This window comes from Molothrus aeneus, unplaced genomic scaffold, assembly GCF_037042795.1.
Source record: "Molothrus aeneus isolate 106 unplaced genomic scaffold, BPBGC_Maene_1.0 scaffold_473, whole genome shotgun sequence".
Lineage (NCBI taxonomy): Eukaryota > Metazoa > Chordata > Aves > Passeriformes > Icteridae > Molothrus > Molothrus aeneus.
In genome coordinates, this window is record NW_027099148.1 from 1 (window position 1) to 22,188 (window position 22,188).

At 51.8% G+C, this 22,188-nt stretch overlaps 1 protein-coding gene across 1 annotated transcript; it reads left to right on the forward strand.

The window, feature by feature from the left end:
- The first annotated feature begins 329 nt into the window (after positions 1–329).
- LOC136570985 (protein CutA-like) lies at positions 330–22,011 on the forward strand. Its single transcript, XM_066571403.1, has 7 exons — positions 330–399; positions 3,771–3,804; positions 13,683–14,101; positions 14,945–15,004; positions 15,918–15,963; positions 17,447–17,496; positions 20,120–22,011. Exons 2-7 carry the CDS (start codon positions 3,787–3,789, stop codon positions 20,217–20,219), a joined length of 693 nt encoding a protein of 230 aa, XP_066427500.1. The 5' UTR covers positions 330–399; positions 3,771–3,786; the 3' UTR covers positions 20,220–22,011.
- The last annotated feature ends 177 nt before the right edge of the window (positions 22,012–22,188 follow it).

Genomic DNA, 22,188 nt, shown 5'->3' on the forward strand with positions numbered 1-22,188 from the left:
GGCCGGGAATGGGGGCGGGCTAAATGGGGGAGGGGGCCACGGGGGGGAGCGGGAACGGGAGCGGGGGGGGAGGGGGAGCGGGGTATGGGGGAGGGGCTAAAGCGGGGGAGGGGGGCGGGGCCTGGAGGGAGGGGAGGGGCCGAGGTGGGGGAGGGGCTGAGGTGGGGGAGGGGCGAGGCCAGGGAGCCCCGGGATGGGGGGGGGAGGGGGGGGAGGGGCAGCGAACCGGGGGGGGGGTGGGGGAGGGGAAATGGGGGGGCGGGGACTCCCCCTCCCCCCCTCCCCCCCTCCCTCCTCCACCCCCGGCCGCTTCCGGCGGCGGCGGTGACGTCACGGGGCGGGGGCGGAGCCCCGCGGGTCACGTGGGGGCGGCGGCGGCGCGAGCGGAGCGCGGGAGCGGTGAGGGAGGGGGGGAGGGCCGGGGGGGGAGGGGAATTTGGGGAGGGGGCGCGGGGGGAGGGGGCGGGGCTTGGCCTGGGGAGGGGGCGGGGCCTGCGGAGACGCGGCGGGAGATCCGGGGGGGTTTTGGCGGGAATTCGGGGGGGTTTGGCGGGAATTTGGGGGAATTTGGGGAGGGGGCGCGAGCGGGGGGCGGAGTTTGGGGGGAATTGGGGAGGGGGCGGGGCCTGGGGCCGGGTTGGGGGAAGGGGCGGGGCCTGAGCAGAGCCGGGGGAGTTCCCGGGGTGAGTTTGGGGAGGGGGCGAATTTTGGGGGAATTTTGGGGGAATTTTGGGGGAATTTTGGGGAGGGGGCGGCCTGGGGGTGAGTTTGAGGAGGGGGCGTGGCCTAGGGGGAGTTTTGGGGTGAATTTGGGGAGGGGGCGAAATTGGGGAGGGGGAATTTGGGGAGGGGGGCGTGGCCTGGGGGAGTTTTGGGGCAAATTTTGGGGAGGGGGCGAATTTTGGGGCAAAATTTGGGGGCGGCGAATTTGGGGAGGGGGAGTTTTGGAGGGATTTGGGGAGGGGGCGATTTTGGGGAGTTCTGGTGCAAAATTCGGGGGAATTTGGGGAGGGGGCAGATTTTGGGGGAGATTTGGGGCAGGGGGCGAATGCTGGGGGAGTTTTGGGGGGAATTTGGGGGATTTTGGGGAGGGGGCGTCTTAAGGGGTGGGAATTGGGGGGGAATTTTGGGGTGAATTTGGGGAGGGGGCGAATTTGGGGCTGGGGGCGGTTTTGGGGTCACTTTGGGGGTTTTGCGGTAATTTGGGGTCGGGTTTTGGGGCTGGGGTCTCTGGGGATTTGGGGTCATTTTGGGGTCGGGTTTTGGGGTCACTTTGGGGGTTTTGGGGTGATTTGGGGTCGGGTTTTGGGGCTGGGGTCTCTGGGGATTTGGGATTATTTTGGAGAGATTTGGGGCAATTTTGGGGTCACTTTGGGGTTTTGCGGTAATTTGGGGTCGGGTTTTGGGGCTGGGGTCTCAGGGGAATTTGGGATTATTTTGGGGGGTTTGGGGCAATTTTGGGGTCACTTTGGGGCCATTTTGGGGTCGGGTTCTGGGGGGGCTTGGGGTCAGTTTGGGGTAATTTGGGGGTGGGGTTTTGGGGCTGGGGCCGATTTTTGGGGTCAGTTTGGGGCTTTTGGGGCCATTTTGGGGTGGGGTTTTGGGGAGGGGTCGGTTTTGGGGTTGGGTTTTGGGGCTGAGCCGGGTTTTGGGGTCATTTTGGGGTCGGGTTTTGGGGCTGGGTCAGGTTTTGGGGTCAGTTTGGGAGGTTTGGGGTCAGGTTTTGGGGCTGGGGTCGATTTTTGGGGTCACTTTGGAGATTTTGGGGCAATTTTGGGGTCGGGTTTTGGGGCTGGGTCAGGTTTTGGGGTGGATTTGGGACTTTTGGGGCAATTTGGGGTTGGGTTTTGGGGCTGGGGGCAGTTTGGGGTCACTTTGGGGATTTTGGGGCCATTTTGGGGTCGGGTTTTGGGGCTGGGTCGGGGTTTGGGGTCAGGTTTTGGGGTCAGTTTGGGGGGTTTTGGGGTCAGGTTTTGGGGTGGATTTGGGACTTTTGGGGCAATTTGGGGGTAGGGTTTTAGGGCTGGGGGCAGTTTTGGGGTCAGTTTGGGGTAATCTGGGGTCGGGTTTTGGGGCTGGGGTCGATTTTTGGGTTCACTTTGGAGATTTTGGGGCCATTTTGGGGTCGGCTTTTGGGGCTGGGTCAGGGTTTGGGGTCAGGTTCTGGGGTCGGGTTTTGGGCCTGGGGTCGATTTTTGGGGTCACTTTTGGGGGTTTTGGGGTCATTTTGGGGTTGGGTTTTGGGGCTGGGGCTTGAGGGTAATTTTGGGGTCAGTTTGGGGGGTTTGGGGCAGTTTTGGGGTCAGTTTGGGGGGTTTTGGGGTCGGGTTTTGGGATCGGATATTGGGGCTGCGGTCGGTTTTGGGGTCACTTTTGGGGCAAATTTGGGGTCAGGTTTTGGGGCTGGGGTCGATTTTTGGGGTGGATTTGGGACTTTTCGGGCAAGTTGGGGGTGGGGTTTTAGGGCTGGGGGAGGTTTGGGGTCAGTTTGGGGTTGGGGTTTGGGGTGGATTTGGGGCTGGGGGCAGCTTGGGGGTTTTGGGGTGGTTTGGGGGCTTTTGGGGGAATTTTGGGGTCAGTCTGGGGGGGTTTGGGGGAATTTTGGGGTCACTTTGCGGGTTTGGGGCAATTTGGGGTCGGGTTTCGGGGCTGGGGTCTCTGGGGATTTGGGGTCATTTTGGGGTCGGGTTTTGGGGTCACTTTGGGGGTTTTGGGGTAATTTGGGGTCGGGTTTTGGGGCTGGGGTCTCAGGGGGATTTGGGGTCATTTTGGGGTCGGGTTTTGGGGTCACTTTGGGGGTTTTGGGGTAATTTGGGGTCGGGTTTTGGGGCTGGGGTCTCAGGGGAATTTGGGATTATTTTGGAGGGATTTGGGGCAATTTTGGGGTCACTTTGGGGCCATTTTGGGGTCGGGTTCTGGGGGGGCTTGGGGTCAGTTTGGGGTAATTTGGGGGTGGGGTTTTGGGGCTGGGGCCGATTTTTGGGGTCAGTTTGGGGCTTTTGGGGCCATTTTGGGGTGGGGTTTTGGGGAGGGGTCGGTTTTGGGGTTGGGTTTTGGGGCTGAGCCGGGTTTTGGGGTCATTTTGGGGTCGGGTTTTGGGGCTGGGTCAGGTTTTGGGGTCAGTTTGGGAGGTTTGGGGTCAGGTTTTGGGGCTGGGGTCGATTTTTGGGGTCACTTTGGAGATTTTGGGGCAATTTTGGGGTCGGGTTTTGGGGCTGGGTCAGGTTTTGGGGTGGATTTGGGACTTTTGGGGCAATTTGGGGTTGGGTTTTGGGGCTGGGGGCAGTTTTGGGGTCACTTTGGCGATTTTGGGGCCATTTTGGGGTCGGGTTTTGGGGCTGGGTCGGGGTTTGGGGTCAGGTTTTGGGGTCAGTTTGGGGGGTTTTGGGTTCAGGTTTTGGGGTTTTGGGGTCGGATTTTGGGGGTTTTGGGGTCGGATTTTGGGGGTTTTGGGGTCAGGTTTTGGGGGTTTTGGGTGATTCGGGCTCAGACTTTGGGGGTTTTGGGGCTGGGGACGAATTTGAGGTGTTTGGGGAAATTTTGGAGAGTTTAGGGTCAGATTTGGGGGGTTTGGGGCCACTTTGGGTTTTGGGGCCAGTTTTGGGGTGATTTGGGGGTTTTTAGGGCCATTTGGGGGTTTGGGGACCATTGTAGGGCCATGTTTGGGTTTTGGGGCCATTTTGGGACCATTTTTTGGTTTTGGGGCCATTTTGGGGCCATTTGGGGTTTTTTGGGTCCCTTTTGGGCTCTGACCCCTCCCCTGTCCCCAGGAGGAGCCGGCAGCCAATGAGAGCGGCCTGGGCTGTGAGTGCTGCTGTCGCGACATGGGGACGGATATCGCGATATGGGGAGGGGATATCGCGACATGGGGAGGGGATATCGCGACATGGGGACGGATATCGCGACATGGGGAGGGGATATCGCGACATGGGGAGGGGATATCGCGACATGGGGAGGGGATATCGCGACATGGGGAGGGGATATCACGACGTGGGGAGGGGATATCACGATGTGGGGAGGGGATATCACGATATGGGGGGATATCGTGACATGGGGAGGGGATATCGCGACATGGGGAGGGGATATCGCGACATGGGACGGATATCGCGACATGGGGAGGGGATATCGCGACATGGGGAGGGGATATCGCGACATGGGGATATCGTGATGGGGGAGGGATATCGCGATATGGGGACAGGGATATCGTGATATGGGGATGATATTGGGATATGGGAGTTATTGTGACGTGGGGAGGGGATATCGCGACATGGGGACGGATATCGCGACATGGGAGGGGATATCGCGACATGGGGAGGGGATATCGCGACGTGGGGAGGGGATATCGCGACATGGGGCTATCGTGATGGGGAGGGATATCGCGATATGGGGAGAGGGATATCGTGATATGGGGATGATATTGGGATATGGGAGTTATTGTGACATGGGGGCGGGGATATCGCGATATGGGAGGAGGATATCGGGGGAATCTGTCGGGATATGGGAGGGGATATCGTGACATGGGAGGGATCGTGATACAGAGGTGGGGATTCACGACATGGGGTCTGGGATATCGCGATATGGGAGGGGGATATATCGTGACATGGGGAGGGGTATCGCGATATGGGCATGGGTACATTGTGGTATGGGGGGGTATCGTGACTGGGCCAGGCCGATATCGTGACAGGGCCGATATCGCGACGTGGGGCCGGTGTCACAGCCCAGGGGTTCGTGCTGGTGACACAGCTATCGTGACATGAATATCACGACATGGCTATCGTGACACAAATGTAGTGACGTGAATACCACGGCTATCGCGACACGGATATTGCGATGTGACTGTCGCGACGTGAATGTCACGACACAGCTATCGTGACACGGCTGTCGCGACGTGACCGTCGCGGCACAAATATCACGACATGACCGCCCCCGTGTGCCGGTGTCGTGACTATCGCCACGCGCCGGTATCGCGACATAAACGCCGTGATGTGAATTGTGCAGCGTGGATATCGTGACAGGAGTATCGCGACACGGCGGTATCGCGACACGGGCGTGGTGGCAGGGGTATCACGATAGGGCTGTCGCAATGCAGCTATCGCGACATGCCGCTATTGCGTCAGGTTAATATCGCAATAGTCCGGGATCGCGCCAGGCTGATATCGCGATATATCTCTATCAAAACAGGCCAATATCGCGATATCCCTCTATCGCGACAGGCTGCTATCGCGATATCCCTCTATCGTGACAGGCTGCTATTGCGATATCCCTCTATCGTGACAGGCTGCTATCGCGATATCCCTCTCTCACGGCACACTGCTATCGCGATATCTCTTTATCGTGACAGGCTGCTATCGCGATATCCCTCTCTCACGGCACACTGCTATCGCGATATCCCTCTATCATGGCACACTGCTATTGCGATATCCCTCTCTCACGGCACACTGCTATCGCGATATCCCTCTATCGTGACAGGCTGCTATCGCGATATCCCTCTCTCACGGCACACTGCTATCGCGATATCCCTCTCTCACGGCAGAGCAGCACCGTGCACACCCCCCAGGGTCCCCAGGGTGTGCAGCTCTGCTCAGAGCCGGCATCGACGACGGCACCGAGCGCTCATCGGGCGGCTCCCTATTGATAACGGCAATATCGTTATCAATATCGTTATCAATATCGTTATCAATATCAATATCGTTATTGATGGCATCGACGAGGGTGCCAAGCGCTCATCGGGCGGCTCCGTATCGACAACGGCAATGTCGCTATCAATATCGTTATCAATATCGTTATCAGTATCAATATCAATATCGTTATTGATGGCATCGACAAGGGCGCCAAGCGCTCATCAGGCAGCTCCCTATCGATAACGGCAATGTCACTATCGTTATCAATATCAATGTCATTATCAATATCGTTATCAGTATCAATGTCATTATCAATATCAATATCGTTATCAATATCAATATCGTTATTGATGGCATCGACGACGGCACCGAGCGCTCATGGTGCGGCTCCGTATCAATAACGGCAATGTCAATATCGTTATCAATATCAATATCATTATCGTTATCAGTATCAATATCAATATCAATACCGTTATTGATGGCATCGACGAGGGCACCGAGCGCTCATCGGGCAGCTCCGTATCAATAATGGCAATATCAATATCGTTATCAATATCATTATCAGTATCAATATCGTTATCAATATCGTTATTGATGGCATTGACGAGGGCACCGAGCGCTCATCGGGCAGCTCCGTATCAATAACGGCAATATCAGTATCGTTATCAATATCGTTATCAATATCAATATCAATATCGTTATCAATATCGTTATCAATATCAATATCAATATCATTATCAATATCAATTGATGAGGGCATCGAGCGCTCATCGGGAGCTCCGTATAAATAATGGCAGTATCATTATCAATATCATTATCAATATCAATATCAATATCAATATCATTATCAATATTGTTATTGATGACATTGACGAGGGGAACAAGCGCTCATCAGGCAGCTTCATATCACTAATATCAATATCATTAATATCAATGTCAATATCATTATCAATATCATTATCAATATCGTTATCAATATCGTTATTGGTGACATTGGTGAGGGCATCGACCGCTCACGGGCAGCTCCGTATCAATGATGTCAATATCAATATCATTATCAATATCAATGTCATTATCAATATCGATATCAATATGGTTATTGATGACCTGGATGAGGGGGTCGAGCCGCTCATTAGGCAGTTTCATATCAATAATATCAATGTCATTATCAATATCATTATCAATGTCATTATCAATGTCAATATCAATATCAATATTGTTATTGACGAGGGGATTGAGCGCTCATCAGGCAGCTTCATATCAATAATGGCAATGTCAGGATCAATACCAATAATGTCAATATCAATATCAACGTCAATATCAATATCAATATCAATATCCTTATTGATTACATTGATGAGGGGATCGAGCTGCTCATCAGGCAGTTTCATATCAATACTATCAATGTCAATATCAACGTCAGTATCAATATCAATAATATCAATATCAATATCAATATCAATATCCTTATTGATGACATTGATGAGGGGATCAAGCCATTCATTAGGCAGTTTGATATCAATAATATCAATGTCAATGTCAACGTCAATATCAATGTCAATATCAATATCAATAATATCAATATCAATGTCAATATCCTTATTGATGACATTGATGAGGGGATCAAATCGTTCACTAGGCAATTTCATATCAATAATACCAATATCAATATCATTATCAATATGGTTATTGATGACATTGATGAGGGGATCGGGTTGTTCATTAGGCAGTTTCATATCATCAATATCATCATCAATATCAATGCCAATATCAATATCAATATCAATATCAATATCAATATTGTTATTGATGGCATTGATGAGGGGATCGAGCACTCATCAGGCAGCTCCATATCATTAATATCATTATCAATATCATTATCAATACGGTTATTGATGACATTGATGAGGGGATCGAGTCGTTCATTAGTCAGCTTCATATCAATAATATCACTATCAATATCAATATCATTATCAATATGGTTATTGATGACATTGATGAGGGGATCGAGTCGTTCATTAGGCAGTTTCATATCAATAATATCAATGTCAATATCAATATCAATATCAATATCAATATCCTTATTGATGACATTGATGAAGGGATCGAGTCGTTCATTAATCAGTTTCATATCAATAATATCAATGTCAATATCAATATCAATAATACCAATATCAATACCAATATCATTATTGATGACATTGATGAAGGGATCGAGTTGTTCATTAATCAGTTTCATATCATCAATATCAATATCATTATCAATATCATTATTGATGACATTGATGAGGGCATCGAGCTGTTCATTAGTTCAATATTATTAATATTAATATTAATATTGTTATTGGAAATGCGGATGAGGGCATTGAGCTGTTCATTAGTCAGTTCCATATCATTAATATTAATATTAATATTAATATCGATATCATTATCAGTGGCCTGGATGAGGGCCATTAATCGGTTTAATATAGTTATTATTAATTAATATTAATATCATATATTAATATATAATATAAGCAATAGTAGTATTAACTATATATAATATTTTAATAATAATGAATATGTTATATAAATTGTTAATATTAATATTAACGATATTAAGCTGACTTTCAATGGTCAGTTTAATATCGTTAATATCAACATTAATATCGTTATTGATAACATGGATTAGAGGATTGCGCCTCTCATTAATAAATTAATATCGTTAATATCAACATTAATATCGTTATTGATAACATGGATTAGAGGATTGAGCCTCTCATTAATAAATTAATATCGTTAATATCAACATTAATATCGTTATTGATAACATGGATTAGAGGATTGAGCCTTCATTAATAAATTAATATCGTTAATATCAACATTAATATCGTTATTGATAACATGGATTAGAGGATTGAGCCTTCATTAGTAAATTAATATCGTTAATATCAACATTAATATCGTTATTGATAACATGGATTAGAGGATTGAGCCTTCATTAATAAATTAATATCGTTAATATCAACATTAATATCGTTATTGATAACATGGATTAGAGGATTGAACCTCTCATTAATAAATTAATATCGTTAATATCAACATTAATATCGTTATTGATAACATGGATTAGAGGATTGCGCCTCTCATTAATAAATTAATATCGTTAATATCAACATTAATATCGTTATTGATAACATGGATTAGAGGATTGAGCCTTCATTAGTAAATTAATATCGTTAATATCAACATTAATATCGTTATTGATAACATGGATTAGAGGATTGAGCCTTCATTAGTAAATTAATATCGTTAATATCAACATTAATATCGTTATTGATAACATGGATTAGAGGATTGAACCTCTCATTAATAAATTAATATCATTAACATAAACATTAATATCGTTATTGATAACATGGATTAGAGGATTGAGCCTCTCATTAGTAAATTAATATCGTTAATATCAACATTAATATCGTTATTGATAACATGGATTAGAGGATTGAGCCTTCATTAATAAATTAATATCGTTAATATCAATATCGTTAATATCGATATCAATATCGTTATTGATGACCTGGACGAGGGGATGACGTCATCTGTCAGTAAATTTAATCTCATTAATATTAATATTAATATCCATTGATTGATTACAGAGATGAGGGGATCGAGCCTTTCATTGGTCACTTTATTATCATTAATATTAATATCGCTATTAATGACACGGATGCGGGGATTGAGTCTTTCAGTAGTTTATTATCATTAATATCAATATTAATATTAATATCACTATTAATGACATGGACGAGGAGATTGAGCCTTTCATTAGTTTATCATCATTAATATTAATATTAATTTAGTTATTGATTACCTGGATAAGGGGATCGAGCCTTTCATTAATCAGTTTAATATCATTAATATTAATATTAATTTAGTTATTGATTACCTGGAAGAGGGGATTGAGCCTTTCATTAACCAGTTTATTATCATTAATATCAATATTAATATTAATTTAGTTATTGATGACCTGGAGGAGGGGATTGAGCCTGTCATTAATCAGTTTATTATCATTAATATCAATATTAATATTAATTTAGTTATTGATGGCATGGAGGAGGGGATTGAGCCTTTCATTAATCGGTTTAATATCATTAATATCAATATTAATATTAATATCGTTATTGATGGCATGGAGGAGGGGATTGAGCCTTTCATTAACCAGTTTATTATCATTAATATCAATATTAATATTAATTTACTTATTGATGGCCTGGAGGAGGGGATTGAGCCTTTCATTAACCAGTTTAATATCATTAATATCAATATTAATATTAATATCGTTATCGATGACAGGGATGGGATTGAGCCTGTCATTAATCAGTTTAATATCGCTAATATTAATATTAATATCAATATTAATATCATTGCAGATGACCTGGATGAGGGGATTGAGTCTTTCATTAGTAAGTTCAATATCATTAATATCATTAATATCATTAATATCATTAATATCAATATCAATATCGTTATTGATGACATGCATGGGGGGATCGAGCCATTCATTAGTTTAATATTAATGATATCGATATTAATATTAATATCGTTATTGATGACATGGATGAGAGGATGGAGCCTTTCATTAGGAAATTTAATCTCATTAATATCAATATTAATGTTAATATCATTATTGATGACCTGCGTGAGGGCATCGAGTGGTTCATTAGGAAATTTAATATCATTAATATCAATATTAATGTTAATATCATTATTGATGACCTGCGTGAGGGCATCGAGTGGTGCATTAGTTTAATATCATTAATATTAATATTATTATTAATCTAATTATTGATGACCTGGGGGAGGGGCTGCTCCTGTCCATCAGTCAATTTAATATCAATAATATCAATATTATTATTAATCTAATTATTGATGACCTGGAGGAGGAGCTGGCTTCGTCCATCAATAAATTTAATATCATTAATATTATTATTAATCTAATTATTGATGACCTGGGGGAGGGGCTGGCCCCGTCCATCACTAAATTTAATATCATTAATATTAATATTAATATTAATATCATTATTGATGATATGCGTGAGGGCATCGGGTGGTTCATTAGTTTAATATCATTAATATTAATATTGATATAATAATTGATGATCTGGATGAGGAGATGGAGCCGTCCATCAGTAAATTTAATATCAATAATATTAATATTAATATTGATATCATTATTGATGACCTGGAGGAGGGGCTGGCCCTGTCCATCAATAAATTTAATATCATTAATATTAATATTAATATTGATGTCATTATTGATGACCTGCATTAGGGCATCGAGTGGTGCATTAGTTTAATACCATTAATATTAATATTGATATAATTATTGATGACCTGGGGGAGGGGCTGGCCGTGTCCATCAATAAATTTAATATCATTAATATAAATATTAATATTGATGTAATTATTGATGACCTGGAGGAGGGGATGGCATCGTTGATCAATAAGTTTAATATCATTAATATTAATATTATTATTAATAGCATTATTGATGACCTGGGGGAGGGGATGGTGCCGTCCATCAATAAGTTTAATATCATTAATATTAATATTGATGTAATTATTGATCACCTGGAGGAGGGGATGGCATCGTTGATCAATAAGTTTAATATCATTAATATTAATATTGATGTAATTATTGATCACCTGGAGGAGGGGATGGCATCGTTGATCAATAAGTTTAATATCATTAATATTAATATTGATAGCATTATTGATGACCTGGGGGAGGGGATGGCGCTGTCCCAGAGGAAATGGAATTCTGGGATTCTGGGAATTCTCTGAATTCTGGGATTCTGTGCCCGAACTGGGATCCATTCCCATGCCCAAATCCCTTTTCCCTTTTCCCCCTTTTCCCCTTTCCCTTTCCCTTTTCCCCCTTTCCCCTTTTCCCCTTTCCCTTTCCCTTTTCCCCTTTTCCCCTTTTCCCTTTTCCCCTTTTCCCCTTTCCCTTTTCCCTTTTCCCTTTTTTCCCCTTTCCCCCTTTTCCCCTTTTCCCCTTTTCCCTTTTCCCTTTTCCCCTTTCCCCCTTTCCCTTTTCCCCCTTTTTTCCCCCTTTTCCCTTCCGGGCCTGGGTTCAGCTCTCGGGGGCCTCTGGGGCCTGTCCCAGCCCCCCTGGGAATGCTGGGAATGCTGGGAATGGTCGGGAATGGTCGGGAATGCCGGGAATGGTCGGGATTGCTGGGAATGGTTGGGAATGCTGGGAATGGTCGGGAATGCTGGGAACGCCGGGAATGGTCGGGAATGGTCGGGAATGGTCGGGAATGCTGGGAATGGTCGGGAATGCCGGGAATGGTCGGGAATGCTGGGAATGCTGGGAATGGTCGGGAATGGTCGGGAATGCTGGGAATGCTGGGAATCCTGGGAATGGTCGGGAATGCTGGGAATGCCGGGAATGCCGGGAATGCTGGGAATGCTGGGAATGGTCGGGAATGCTGGGAATCCTGGGAATGGTCGGGAATGCTGGGAATGCTGGGAATGCCGGGAATGCTGGGAATGCTGGGAATGGTCGGGAATCCTGGGAATGCTGGGAATGCCGGGAATGCTGGGAATGCCGGGAATGCCGGGAATCCTGGGAATGCCGGGAATGGTCGGGAATGCCGGGAATGCTGGGAATGCTGGGAATGGTCGGGAATGCCGGGAATGCTGGGAATGCCGGGAATGCCGGGAATGCCGGGAATGCTGGGAATCCTGGGAATGGTCGGGAATGCCGGGAATGCCGGGAATGCCGGGAATGCCGGGAATGCCGGGAATCCTGGGAATGCCGGGAATGCCGGGAATGCTGGGAACTCCGTCATTCTTGGAATTCCCTGAATCCTGGGAATGCTGGGAACTCTGAGTTCTGGGATTGGCGACAGGCCGATATCGTGACAGGCCAATATCACGACAGGCCGATATCGCGACAGGCTGATATCACGACAGGCCGATATTGTGACAGGCCAATATCGCGACAGGCCGATATCACGACAGGCCGATATCACAACAGGCTGATATTGTGACAGGCCGATACCGTGACAGGCTGATATCGCGACAGGCCGCTATTGTGACAGGCTGATATCACAACAGGCCAATCTCAGCGCTACCATGACGAGCCAGTATCGCCGATATTGCCATGTTCCGATATCGCTGCTATCGTGACAGGCGCTATCGCGACAGGCTGATATCACTGCTATTGTGACAGGCGCTATCGCGACAGGCCACTATTGTGACAGGCCGGTATCGCTGTTATCGCGACAGACTGCTGTCATGACAGGCTGCTATCGCGACAGGCTGATGTCACTGCTATCGCGACAGGCCAATATTGCCACTATCGTGACAGGCCGGTATCACAATAGGCTGGTATCACCACTATCATGACAGGCCGGTATCATGACAGGCTGCTATCACCACTATTGTGGCAGGCTGATATCGTGACAGGCTGATATCGTGACAGGCTGGTATTGCTGCTGTCGTGACAGGCCAATATCACGACAGGCTGATATTGCTTATATCGTGACAGGCTGATATCGTGACAGGCTGGTATCACCAATATCACAACAGGCTGATATCGTGACAGGCTGGTATCACCGCTATCGTGGCAGGCCAATATCACAACAGGCTGATATTGCTTATATCGTGACAGGCTGATATCGTGACAGGCTGATATCACTGCCATCATGACAGGCCGGTATCGCTGCTGTTACGACAGGCCAACATCACGACAGGCTGATATCGCAACAGGCCGGTATCAGGACAGGTCACTGTCGCCTATGTCGTGACAGACTGCTGTCATGACAGGCTGATATTGCAGCTATCGTGACAGGCCGGTATCACAACAGGCCAATATCACGACAGGCGGCCTCTTATCATGACAGGCTGATATCGCGACAGGCTGATATCGCGACAGGCCGATATCACGACAGGCCGCTATTGTGACAGGCCGATATCGTGACAGGCCGATATCACGACAGGCTGATATCGCGACAGGCCGATATCGCGACAGCCCCTCTCTCTGTCTCTCTCTCTCTCTCTCCCCCCCAGGCGCTGTCGCTGCTGCTGCTGCCGGGGCTGGGCCGCAGGGGGACGGTGACAACAGCGACGGCCACCAGGGCCAGCACCAGGGACAGCACCAGGGCCAGCACCGGGGCCAGCACCGGGGACAGCACCGGGGACAGCAGGGACAGCACCAGGGACAGCACCAGGGCCAGCACCGGGGACAGCAGGGCCAGCACCGGGGACAGCACCGGGGACAGCACCGGGGCCAGCGGGGGCGCCATGGAGGGGACACCCCCGGGGACAGCACCGGGGACAGCACCGGGGGGCGCCTGCGGCACCGGGAACGGCACCGGAGGGGACAGAGCCGGGGACAGAGCCGGGGACAGAGCCGGGGGTGACAGCGGGGAGGTCTCGGCCGCCTTCGTCACCTGCCCCAACCTCAGCGTGGCCACCGAGCTGGCCAGGTGACAGCAATGGGGACACTGGGGACACCGGGGACACTGGGGACACCGAGCTGGCCAGGTGACACCAATGGGGACACTGGGGACACTGAGCTGGCCAGGTGGGGACACTGGGGACACTGGGGACACCGAGCTGGCCAGGTGACACCAATGGGGACACTGGGGACATTGGGGACACCGGGGACACCGAGCTGGCCAGGTGACAGCAATGGGGACATTGGGGACACTGGGGACACTGAGCTGGGCAGGTGACACCAATGGGGACAATGGGGACAATGGGGACACTGAGCTAGCCAGGTGGGGACACTGGGGACACTGGGGATGGCACTGGGGGACACTGAGCTGGCCAGGTGGGGACAATGGGGACACTGAGCTGGCCAGGTGACACCAATGGGGACATTGGGGACACTGGGGGACACATTGGGGACATTGGGCTGGCCAGGTGACACTGAGGGGACACTGGGGGTGGCACTGAGGGGACACTGGGGGTGGCACTGAGGGGAGGGTGGCACTGTCCCCAAGGGTGCCTGGGAGAGGTGACACAGGTGACACTGGCCCTGTCCCAGGGGGTGACACACTCAGGTGACACAGGTGACACACGCAGGTGACACACTTGTGACACAAGGGGTGACACAGGTGACACTGGTGGTGACACACTCAGGTGACACACAGAGGTGACACTCAGGTGACACACTCAGGTGACACACTCAGGTGACACACACAGTCACACAGGTGACACTCAGGTGACACCGGTGGTGACACACTCAGGTGGCACAGTCACACGGGTGACACGGGGTGGCACAGGGTGACGCAGGTGACACTCAGGTGACACAGGTGTCCCCTCAGGTCCCTGGTCCAGCAGCGTTTGGCCGCCTGCGTCAACATCGTCCCTGGAGTGACCTCGGTGTGAGTGGGGACAGCGCGGGGACAACGGGGACATGGGGACACTGGGGGGACACTGGGGACACTGGGGGGACACTGGGGGGACACTGGGGACACTGGGGGGGAATTTGGGATACTGGGGGGACAGAAGGGACCGGGACACTGGGGGGACATTGGGGACAGCAGGGACAGGGATAGGGGGACACTGGGGACATGGGGGAGAGAGGGGGGACAGGGACAGGGGGGACACTGGGGATGGGGGATAACGGGGACACTGGGGACACTGGGGACAGCATGGGGACACTGGGGAGAGAGGGGACAGAGGGACAGCATGGGGACAGACGGACATTGTGGGGGGACAGCAGGGGGATAGAGTGGGGACAGGGACAGGGGGACATTGCGGACAGGGTGACATCACTGGGGACAGAGGGGACAAAGGGGGGACACTGGGGACAGAGGGACACCAGTGGGGACATTGGGGACAGCAGGGACAGGGATAGGGGGACATTTGGGGACAATGGGGACAGCAGGGGGACATTGGTGGGAGGACATTGGGGACAGTGGGGGAACAGTGGGGATGGGGGACGTTGGGGACAGCGCAACATCACTGGGGACAGAGGGGACAGTGGGGGACAGGGGGGATGGGCTAGGGGACAGCAGGGACATTGGGGGGACGTTGGGGACAAGGGGACAGAGGGGACAGGGACAGCAGGGGGACACTGGGGACACTGGGGGATTGGGGACAGAGGGGACAGGGGGACAATGGGACAGACCAGGGACACCGGGGGTGACATGGAGGGGACAGGGGGACATCAAGGACGTCAAGGACACTGGGGACACTGGGGACACTGGGGGATTGAAGGGGCTGGGGACAGTGGGGACAGGGCCCGGCGGTGCCACCACGGTGTCCCCAAGGTGTCCCCGATGGTGTCCCCAGGTACACGTGGCAGGGCAAGCTGGAGGAGGACAGCGAGGTCCTGCTGGTGAGTGACGGCACCGGGGCCACCGGTGTCCCCAAGGTGTCCCCAGGGTGTCCCCAGGGTGTCCCCGGGGTGTCCCCCAATGTCCCCAATCCCCCAAATGTCCCCAAGGTGTCCCCAGGGTGTCCCCAAGGTGTCCCCAAGGTGTCCCCAGGGTGTCCCCAATGTCCCCAATCCCCCAAATGTCCCCAAGGTGTCCCCAAGGTGTCCCCCATTGTCCCTGATGTCCCCAGAGTGCCCCTGGGGTGTCCCCAATGTCTCTGAAGTGTCCCTGGGGTGTCTCCAATGTCCCCCCAGTGTCCCAAATGTCCCCAATCCCCCGATGTCCCCACAATGTCCCCATCGTCCCCAATGTCCACCCAGTGATGTCCCCATTGTCACCCCTGATGTCCCCTCACTGTCCCCAATGTCCCCGGTGTGTCCCCAGTGTCCCTGATGTCCCAAAGGTCCCTGCTGTCCCCAATGTCCCCAATGTGTCCCTAATACCCGCAATGTCCCCCCAAGGTGTCCCCAGTGATGTCCCCAGTGATGTCCCCACTGCCCCCCAATGTGTCCCTAGTCCCCCCAGTGTCCCCCAGTGTCCCCAGTGATGTCCCCAGTGATGTCCCCAATGGTGTCCCCAATGGTGTCCCCAATGTCCCCCAATGTCCCCAGTGATGTCCCCAGTGATGTCCCCAGGGTGTTCCCAGTGATGTCCCCAGTGATGTCCCCACTGTTCCCCAATGTGTCCCTAATTCCCCCAGTGTCCCCCAATGATGTCCCCAATGTCCCCAGTGATGTCCCCAATGGTGTCCCCCAATGTCCCCAGTGATGTCCCCCAGTGTCCCCCAATGTCCCCAGTGATGTCCCCAATGGTGTCCCCAAGGTGTCCCCAATGTCCCCAATGGTGTCCCCAGTGATGTCCCCAGTGATGTCCCCACTGTCCCCCAATGTGTCCCTAGTTCCCCCAGTGTCCCCAGTGATGTCCCCCAATGATGTCCCCCAGTGATGTCCCCAAGGTGTCCCCAATGTCCCCAATGGTGTCCCCAGTGATGTCCCCAAGGTGTCCCCAGTGATGTCCCCAAGGTGTCCCCAAGGTGTCCCCAATGTCCCCAAGGTGTCCCCAATGTCCCCAAGGTGTCCCCTCCCTGTGTCCCCAATGGTGTCCCCAATGTCCCCAGTGGTGTCCCCAAGGTGTCCCCAATGTCCCCAAGGTGTCCCCAAGGTGTCCCCAAGGTGTCCCCAAGGTGTCCCCAATGTCCCCAAGGTGTCCCCAAGGTGTCCCCAAGGTGTCCCCAGTGATGTCCCCAAGGTGTCCCCAATGTCCCCAAGGTGTCCCCAATGTCCCCAAGGTGTCCCCAAGGTGTCCCCAAGGTGTCCCCAATGTCCCCAATGTCCCCAAGGTGTCCCCAAGGTGTCCCCAAGGTGTCCCCAATGTCCCCAATGTCCCCAAGGTGTCCCCAAGGTGTCCCCAGTGTCCCCCAGTGTCCCCTCCCTGTGTCCCCAGATGATCAAGACCCGCAGCTCCCGGGTGCCGGCGCTGAGCGACTTCGTGCGGTGGGGACGGGGGGGCCTGGGGGGGCCTGGGGGGGTCTGGGGGGGCCTGGGGGGAATTTGGGGGAATTTGGGGGGGCCTGGGGGGAATTTGGGGGGGCCTGGGGGGGCCTGGGGGGGCCTGGGGGGAATTTGGGGGGGCCTGGGGGGGTCTGGGGGTTCCCGGGTGGGATTTGAGGGGTCCCAGCTGAGATTTTGGGGGTCCCAGGTGGGATTTGGGGGGTCCCAGGGGATTTTTTGGGGGGTTCTGGGGGGGTTTGGAGCAGATTTTGGGGTTCCCAGGTGGGATTTGGGGCTCTCAGAGGAGATTTTAGGGGGATTTGGGGGGTCCTTAGGGGCCCTGGGGGGGATTGAGGGGGAATTTGGGGGTCCCAGGTGGGATTTGGGGGTCCCGGGTGGGATTTGGGGGTCCCAGGGGATTTTTTGGGGGGTCCTGGGGGAGTTTGGAGCAGATTTTGGGGCTCTCAGAGGAGATTTTAGGGGGGTCCTTGAGGGGGGATTTGGGAGGGCTTGAGGGGGAATTTGGGGGCCCTGGTGGGATCTGGGGGATCCCGGGGTGTTTTGGGGGTCCCAGACGGGATTTTGGGGGGTCCTGGCAGGGTTTGGGGGGTGGATTTTGGGGGTTCCCTGGTGGGATTTTTGGGGTCCCAGGGGATTTTTTGGGGGGTCCTGGGCGGGGTTTGGAGCAGATTTTGGGGGTCCCGGGTGGGATTTGGGGGTCCTGGGGATGGTGCTGGGGGATTTGGGGGCATTTAGGATTTAGGGGATCCCGGGTGGGTGTGGGGCAGATTTGGGGGGTCCTGGTGGATTTTGGGGGGCTCTGGGGGGGATTGGGCAGATTTGGGGGTCCCAGAGAGGATTTTGGGGATCCTGGGGGGTTTGGGGGGGGTCCCAGGTGGGATTTGGGGTATCCCAGATGGGATTTTGGGGGGTCCTGGGGTTTTTTGGGGGGATTTGGGGGTCCCAGAGAGAATTTAGGAATTTAGAATTTGGGATTTGGGGGTCCCAGGGTGATTTTGGGGGCCCTGGGGGGGATTGGGGCAGATTTTGGGGGGTCCTGGTGGATTTTGGGGGGCTCTGGGGGGGATTGGGCAGATTTGGGGGTCCCAGAGAGGATTTTGGGGATCCTGGGGGGTTTGGGGGGGGTCCCAGGTGGGATTTGGGGTATCCCAGATGGGATTTTGGGGGGTCCTGGGGTTTTTTGGGGGGATTTGGGGGTCCCAGAGAGAATTTAGGAATTTAGGATTTGGGATTTGGGGGTCCCAGGGTGATTTTGGGGGCCCTGGGGGGGATTGGGGCAGATTTTGGGGGGTCCCAGGTGGGATTTGGGGGATCCAGAGGGGATTTTTGGGGGGTCCTTGGGGGATTTTGGGGGCGACTTTTGGGATTTTGGGGTTCCTGAGTTGGATTTTTGGGATTTTGGGGTGACCGAGGTGGTTTTGGGGCGGATATTTGGGATTTTGGAGGGGATTTTTGGGGTGACCAAGGTGATTTTGGGGTCCCCCAGGTGCCCCCACCCCCACGAGGTGCCCGAGGTGATTTTGGGGTTCCCAGGGCCGTTTTTTGGGGAATATTTGGGATTTTTGGGGGAATTTCTGGGATTTTGGGGTTCCTGAGTTGGATTTTGGGAGTTTTTGGGGTTCCTGAGGTGATTTTGGGGTGACTGAGTTGGGTTTTTGGGATTTTGGGGTTCCTGAGTTGGATTTTGGGTCCCCCAGGTGCCCCCACCCCTACGAGGTGCTCTGGGGGGATTTTGGGGTTCCCAGGGCCGTTTTTTGGGGGGAATATTTGGGATTTTTGGGGGGAATTTTTGGGATCTTGGGGTTCCCGAGTTGGATTTTGGGGGATTTGGGGTTTTTGGGGTTCCTCAGTTGGGTTTTGGGGTGACTGAGTTGGATTTTGGGGTGACCAAGGGCGTTTTGTGTCCCCAGGAGCCGCCACCCCTGTGAGGTGCCCGAGGGGGTTTGGGGCCCGTTTTTGGGGGGCATTTGGGGATTTTGAGGGGCATTTTTGGGATTTTGGGGAGGATTTGGGGATTTTGAGGGGCATTTTTGGGGGGCATTTGGGGATTTTGAGGGGCATTTTTGGGGGGATTTTGGGGAGGATTTGAGGATTTTGAGGGGCATTTTTGGGACTTTGAGAGGAGTTTTTGGGATTCTGGGGGGGGATTTTGGGGTTCCTGAGTTGGGTTTTGGGGTCCCCAGGTGCCCCCACCCCTACGAGGTGCCCGGGGGGGTTTGGGGGTTCCCAGGGCCGTTTCTGGGGCGGATTTTTGGGATTTTTGGGAGGATTTGGGGGGTTTTGGGGTCCCCGAGATGATTTTGGGGTTCCCGAGATGATTTTGGGGTTCCTGAGTTGGTTTTTGGGGTTCCCGAGCTGGGTTTTTGGGGTTCCCGAGCTGGGTTTTTGTCCCCAGCTGCCCCCACCCCTACGAGGTGCCCGAGGGGGTTTGGGGCCGGTTTTGGGCAGAATATTTTGGATTTTCAGGGCGGATTTTGGGGGTTCTGAGGGGGGTTTTGAGGGGGATTTTGAGGGGATTTTGAGGGGGGTTTTGAGGGGGGTTTTTGGGGATTTTGAGGGGGTTTTGAGGGGGTTTTGGGGTGACCAGGCCTTGTTTCGTCCCCAGGAGCCACCACCCGTACGAGGTGCCCGAGGTGGTGGCGCTGCCGGTGGCGCAGGGGAACCCCCCGTACCTGCGCTGGGTGCGCGACAGCGTCCCCCCATGAGGCGCCCAGAAACTGCCCAAAACCAGCCCCAAAACCAGCCCCAAATCCCCCCATGAGGCGCCCAGAAACTGCCCAAAAACAGCCCAAAACCAGCCCCAAAAACAGCCCAAAATCCCCCCATGAGGCGCCCAGAAACTGCCCAAAAACTGCCCAAAAACAGCCCAAAACCACCCCCAAAAACAGCCCAAAATCCCCCCATGAGGCGCCCAGAAACTGCCCAAAACCAGCCCCAAAAACAGCCCCAAAAACAGCCCCAAATCCCCCCATGAGGCGCCCAGAAACTGCCCAAAAACAGCCCAAAACCAGCCCAAAACCAGCCCCAAAAACAGCCCCAAAAACAGCCCAAAATCCCCCCATGAGGCGCCCAGAAACACCCCAAAAACTGCCCAAAAACAGCCCAAAACCAGCCCAAAACCAGCCCCAAAAACAGCCCAAAAACAGCCCCAAAACAGCCCCAAAACAGCCCCAAAAACAGCCCCAAAATCCCCCCATGAGGCACCCCAAAAACCACCCCAAAGCCAGCCCCAAATCCTCCCCATGGGACACCCAAAACCAGCCCAAAACCAGCCCAAAACCAGCCCAAAAACAGCCCCCAAACAGCCCAAAATCCCCCCCATGAGACACCCAGAAAAAACCCAAAACCAGCCCAAAAACAGCCGAAAATCCCCCCCTGAGACACCCAAACCCACCCCAAAACCAGCCCAAAACCACCCCAAAAACCAACCCAAAACCAGCCCAAAAACACCCCAAAATCCCCCGAGACACCCCCAAAACCAGCCCCAAATCCTCCCCATGAGACACCCAAAAACCAACCCAAAACCAGCCCAAAATCCCCCCGAGACACCCAAAAAACTGCCCCAAAACCAGACCCAAAAACTGCCCAAAACCAGCCCCAAAACCACCCCAAAAAACAGCCCCAAAAACCAGCCCAAAATCCCCCGAGACACCCAAAAACCAACCCAAAACCAGACCCAAAAACTGCCCAAAACCACCCCAAAACCAGCCCCAAAACCACCCCAAAACCACCCCCAAATCCTCCCACGAGACACCCAAAAAAACCCCAAAACCACCCCAAAAACCGCCCCAGATCCCCCCCATGAGACACCCAAAAACCACCCCAAAACTGCCCCAAAACTGCCCCAAAACTGCCCCAAAACTGCCCCAAAACTGCCCCCCCAAAACCGCCCCAAATCCCCCTGAGACACCCCAAAACCACCCCAAAAACTCCCAAAACCACCGCCCAACAAAACCCAAAATTCCCCAACAATCCCCCCAAAAATCCCCCCAAAATCCTCCCTAAACCTCCCGAAAATCCCCCATAAATCCCCGAAAATCCCCCCAAAATTCCCCCTGGAAAAAACCCCAAATCCCCCAAAACTCCCCAAAAAAATCCCAAAACCTCCCAAAAAATCCCCCAGCAATGCCCCCAAAAAACCCAAAAATCCCCCCAAAATCCCGAAAAAAATTCTCCAAACCCCACCAAAAATCCCCCAGACCCCCCCCAAAAAAACCCCAAATCTCCCAAAAATAATAATAAAAAAAATCCCCAAAAACCCCAAAAATCTCCCAAAATCCCCCCCAAAAGTCCCAAAACTCCCACAAAAAAATCCCCCAAAATTTCCCGAAAATTCCCCCAAAAATCCCCCCCAAAACCCCCAAAATTCTTACAAAAATCCCAAAAAAGCCCCAAATTCCCCCAAAATCCCGGGGTCCCCTCAGAGCCGGGGGGGACCCCAAAATCCGCGGGGGGGGGAGGGGAAGGGCCTGGGAATAAAGAGCAGAAACCCCAAAATTTGGGGGGATTGGTTTGGGGTCGGGGGGACCCCAAAAAAGGGCGAGGGGACCCCAAAATTTGGGGGGAATTAAGGGGGGGGACCCCAAAATTTGGGGGGGGTGAGACCCCAAAATTCCGAGAGGTTAAAGGGGAAAAAACCCCCAAAATTTAGGGGGGATTGAAGGGGGGAAACCC

Bases quoted from the DNA above. Each gene is read 5' to 3' on its own strand.
- LOC136570985 (XM_066571403.1), top strand. The intron at 14,102-14,944 runs GTGACAGCAATG...GTGTCCCCTCAG, and splicing joins GTGGCCACCGAGCTGGCCAG to GTCCCTGGTCCAGCAGCGTT. The intron at 15,964-17,446 runs GTGAGTGACGGC...CTGTGTCCCCAG, and splicing joins AGGACAGCGAGGTCCTGCTG to ATGATCAAGACCCGCAGCTC.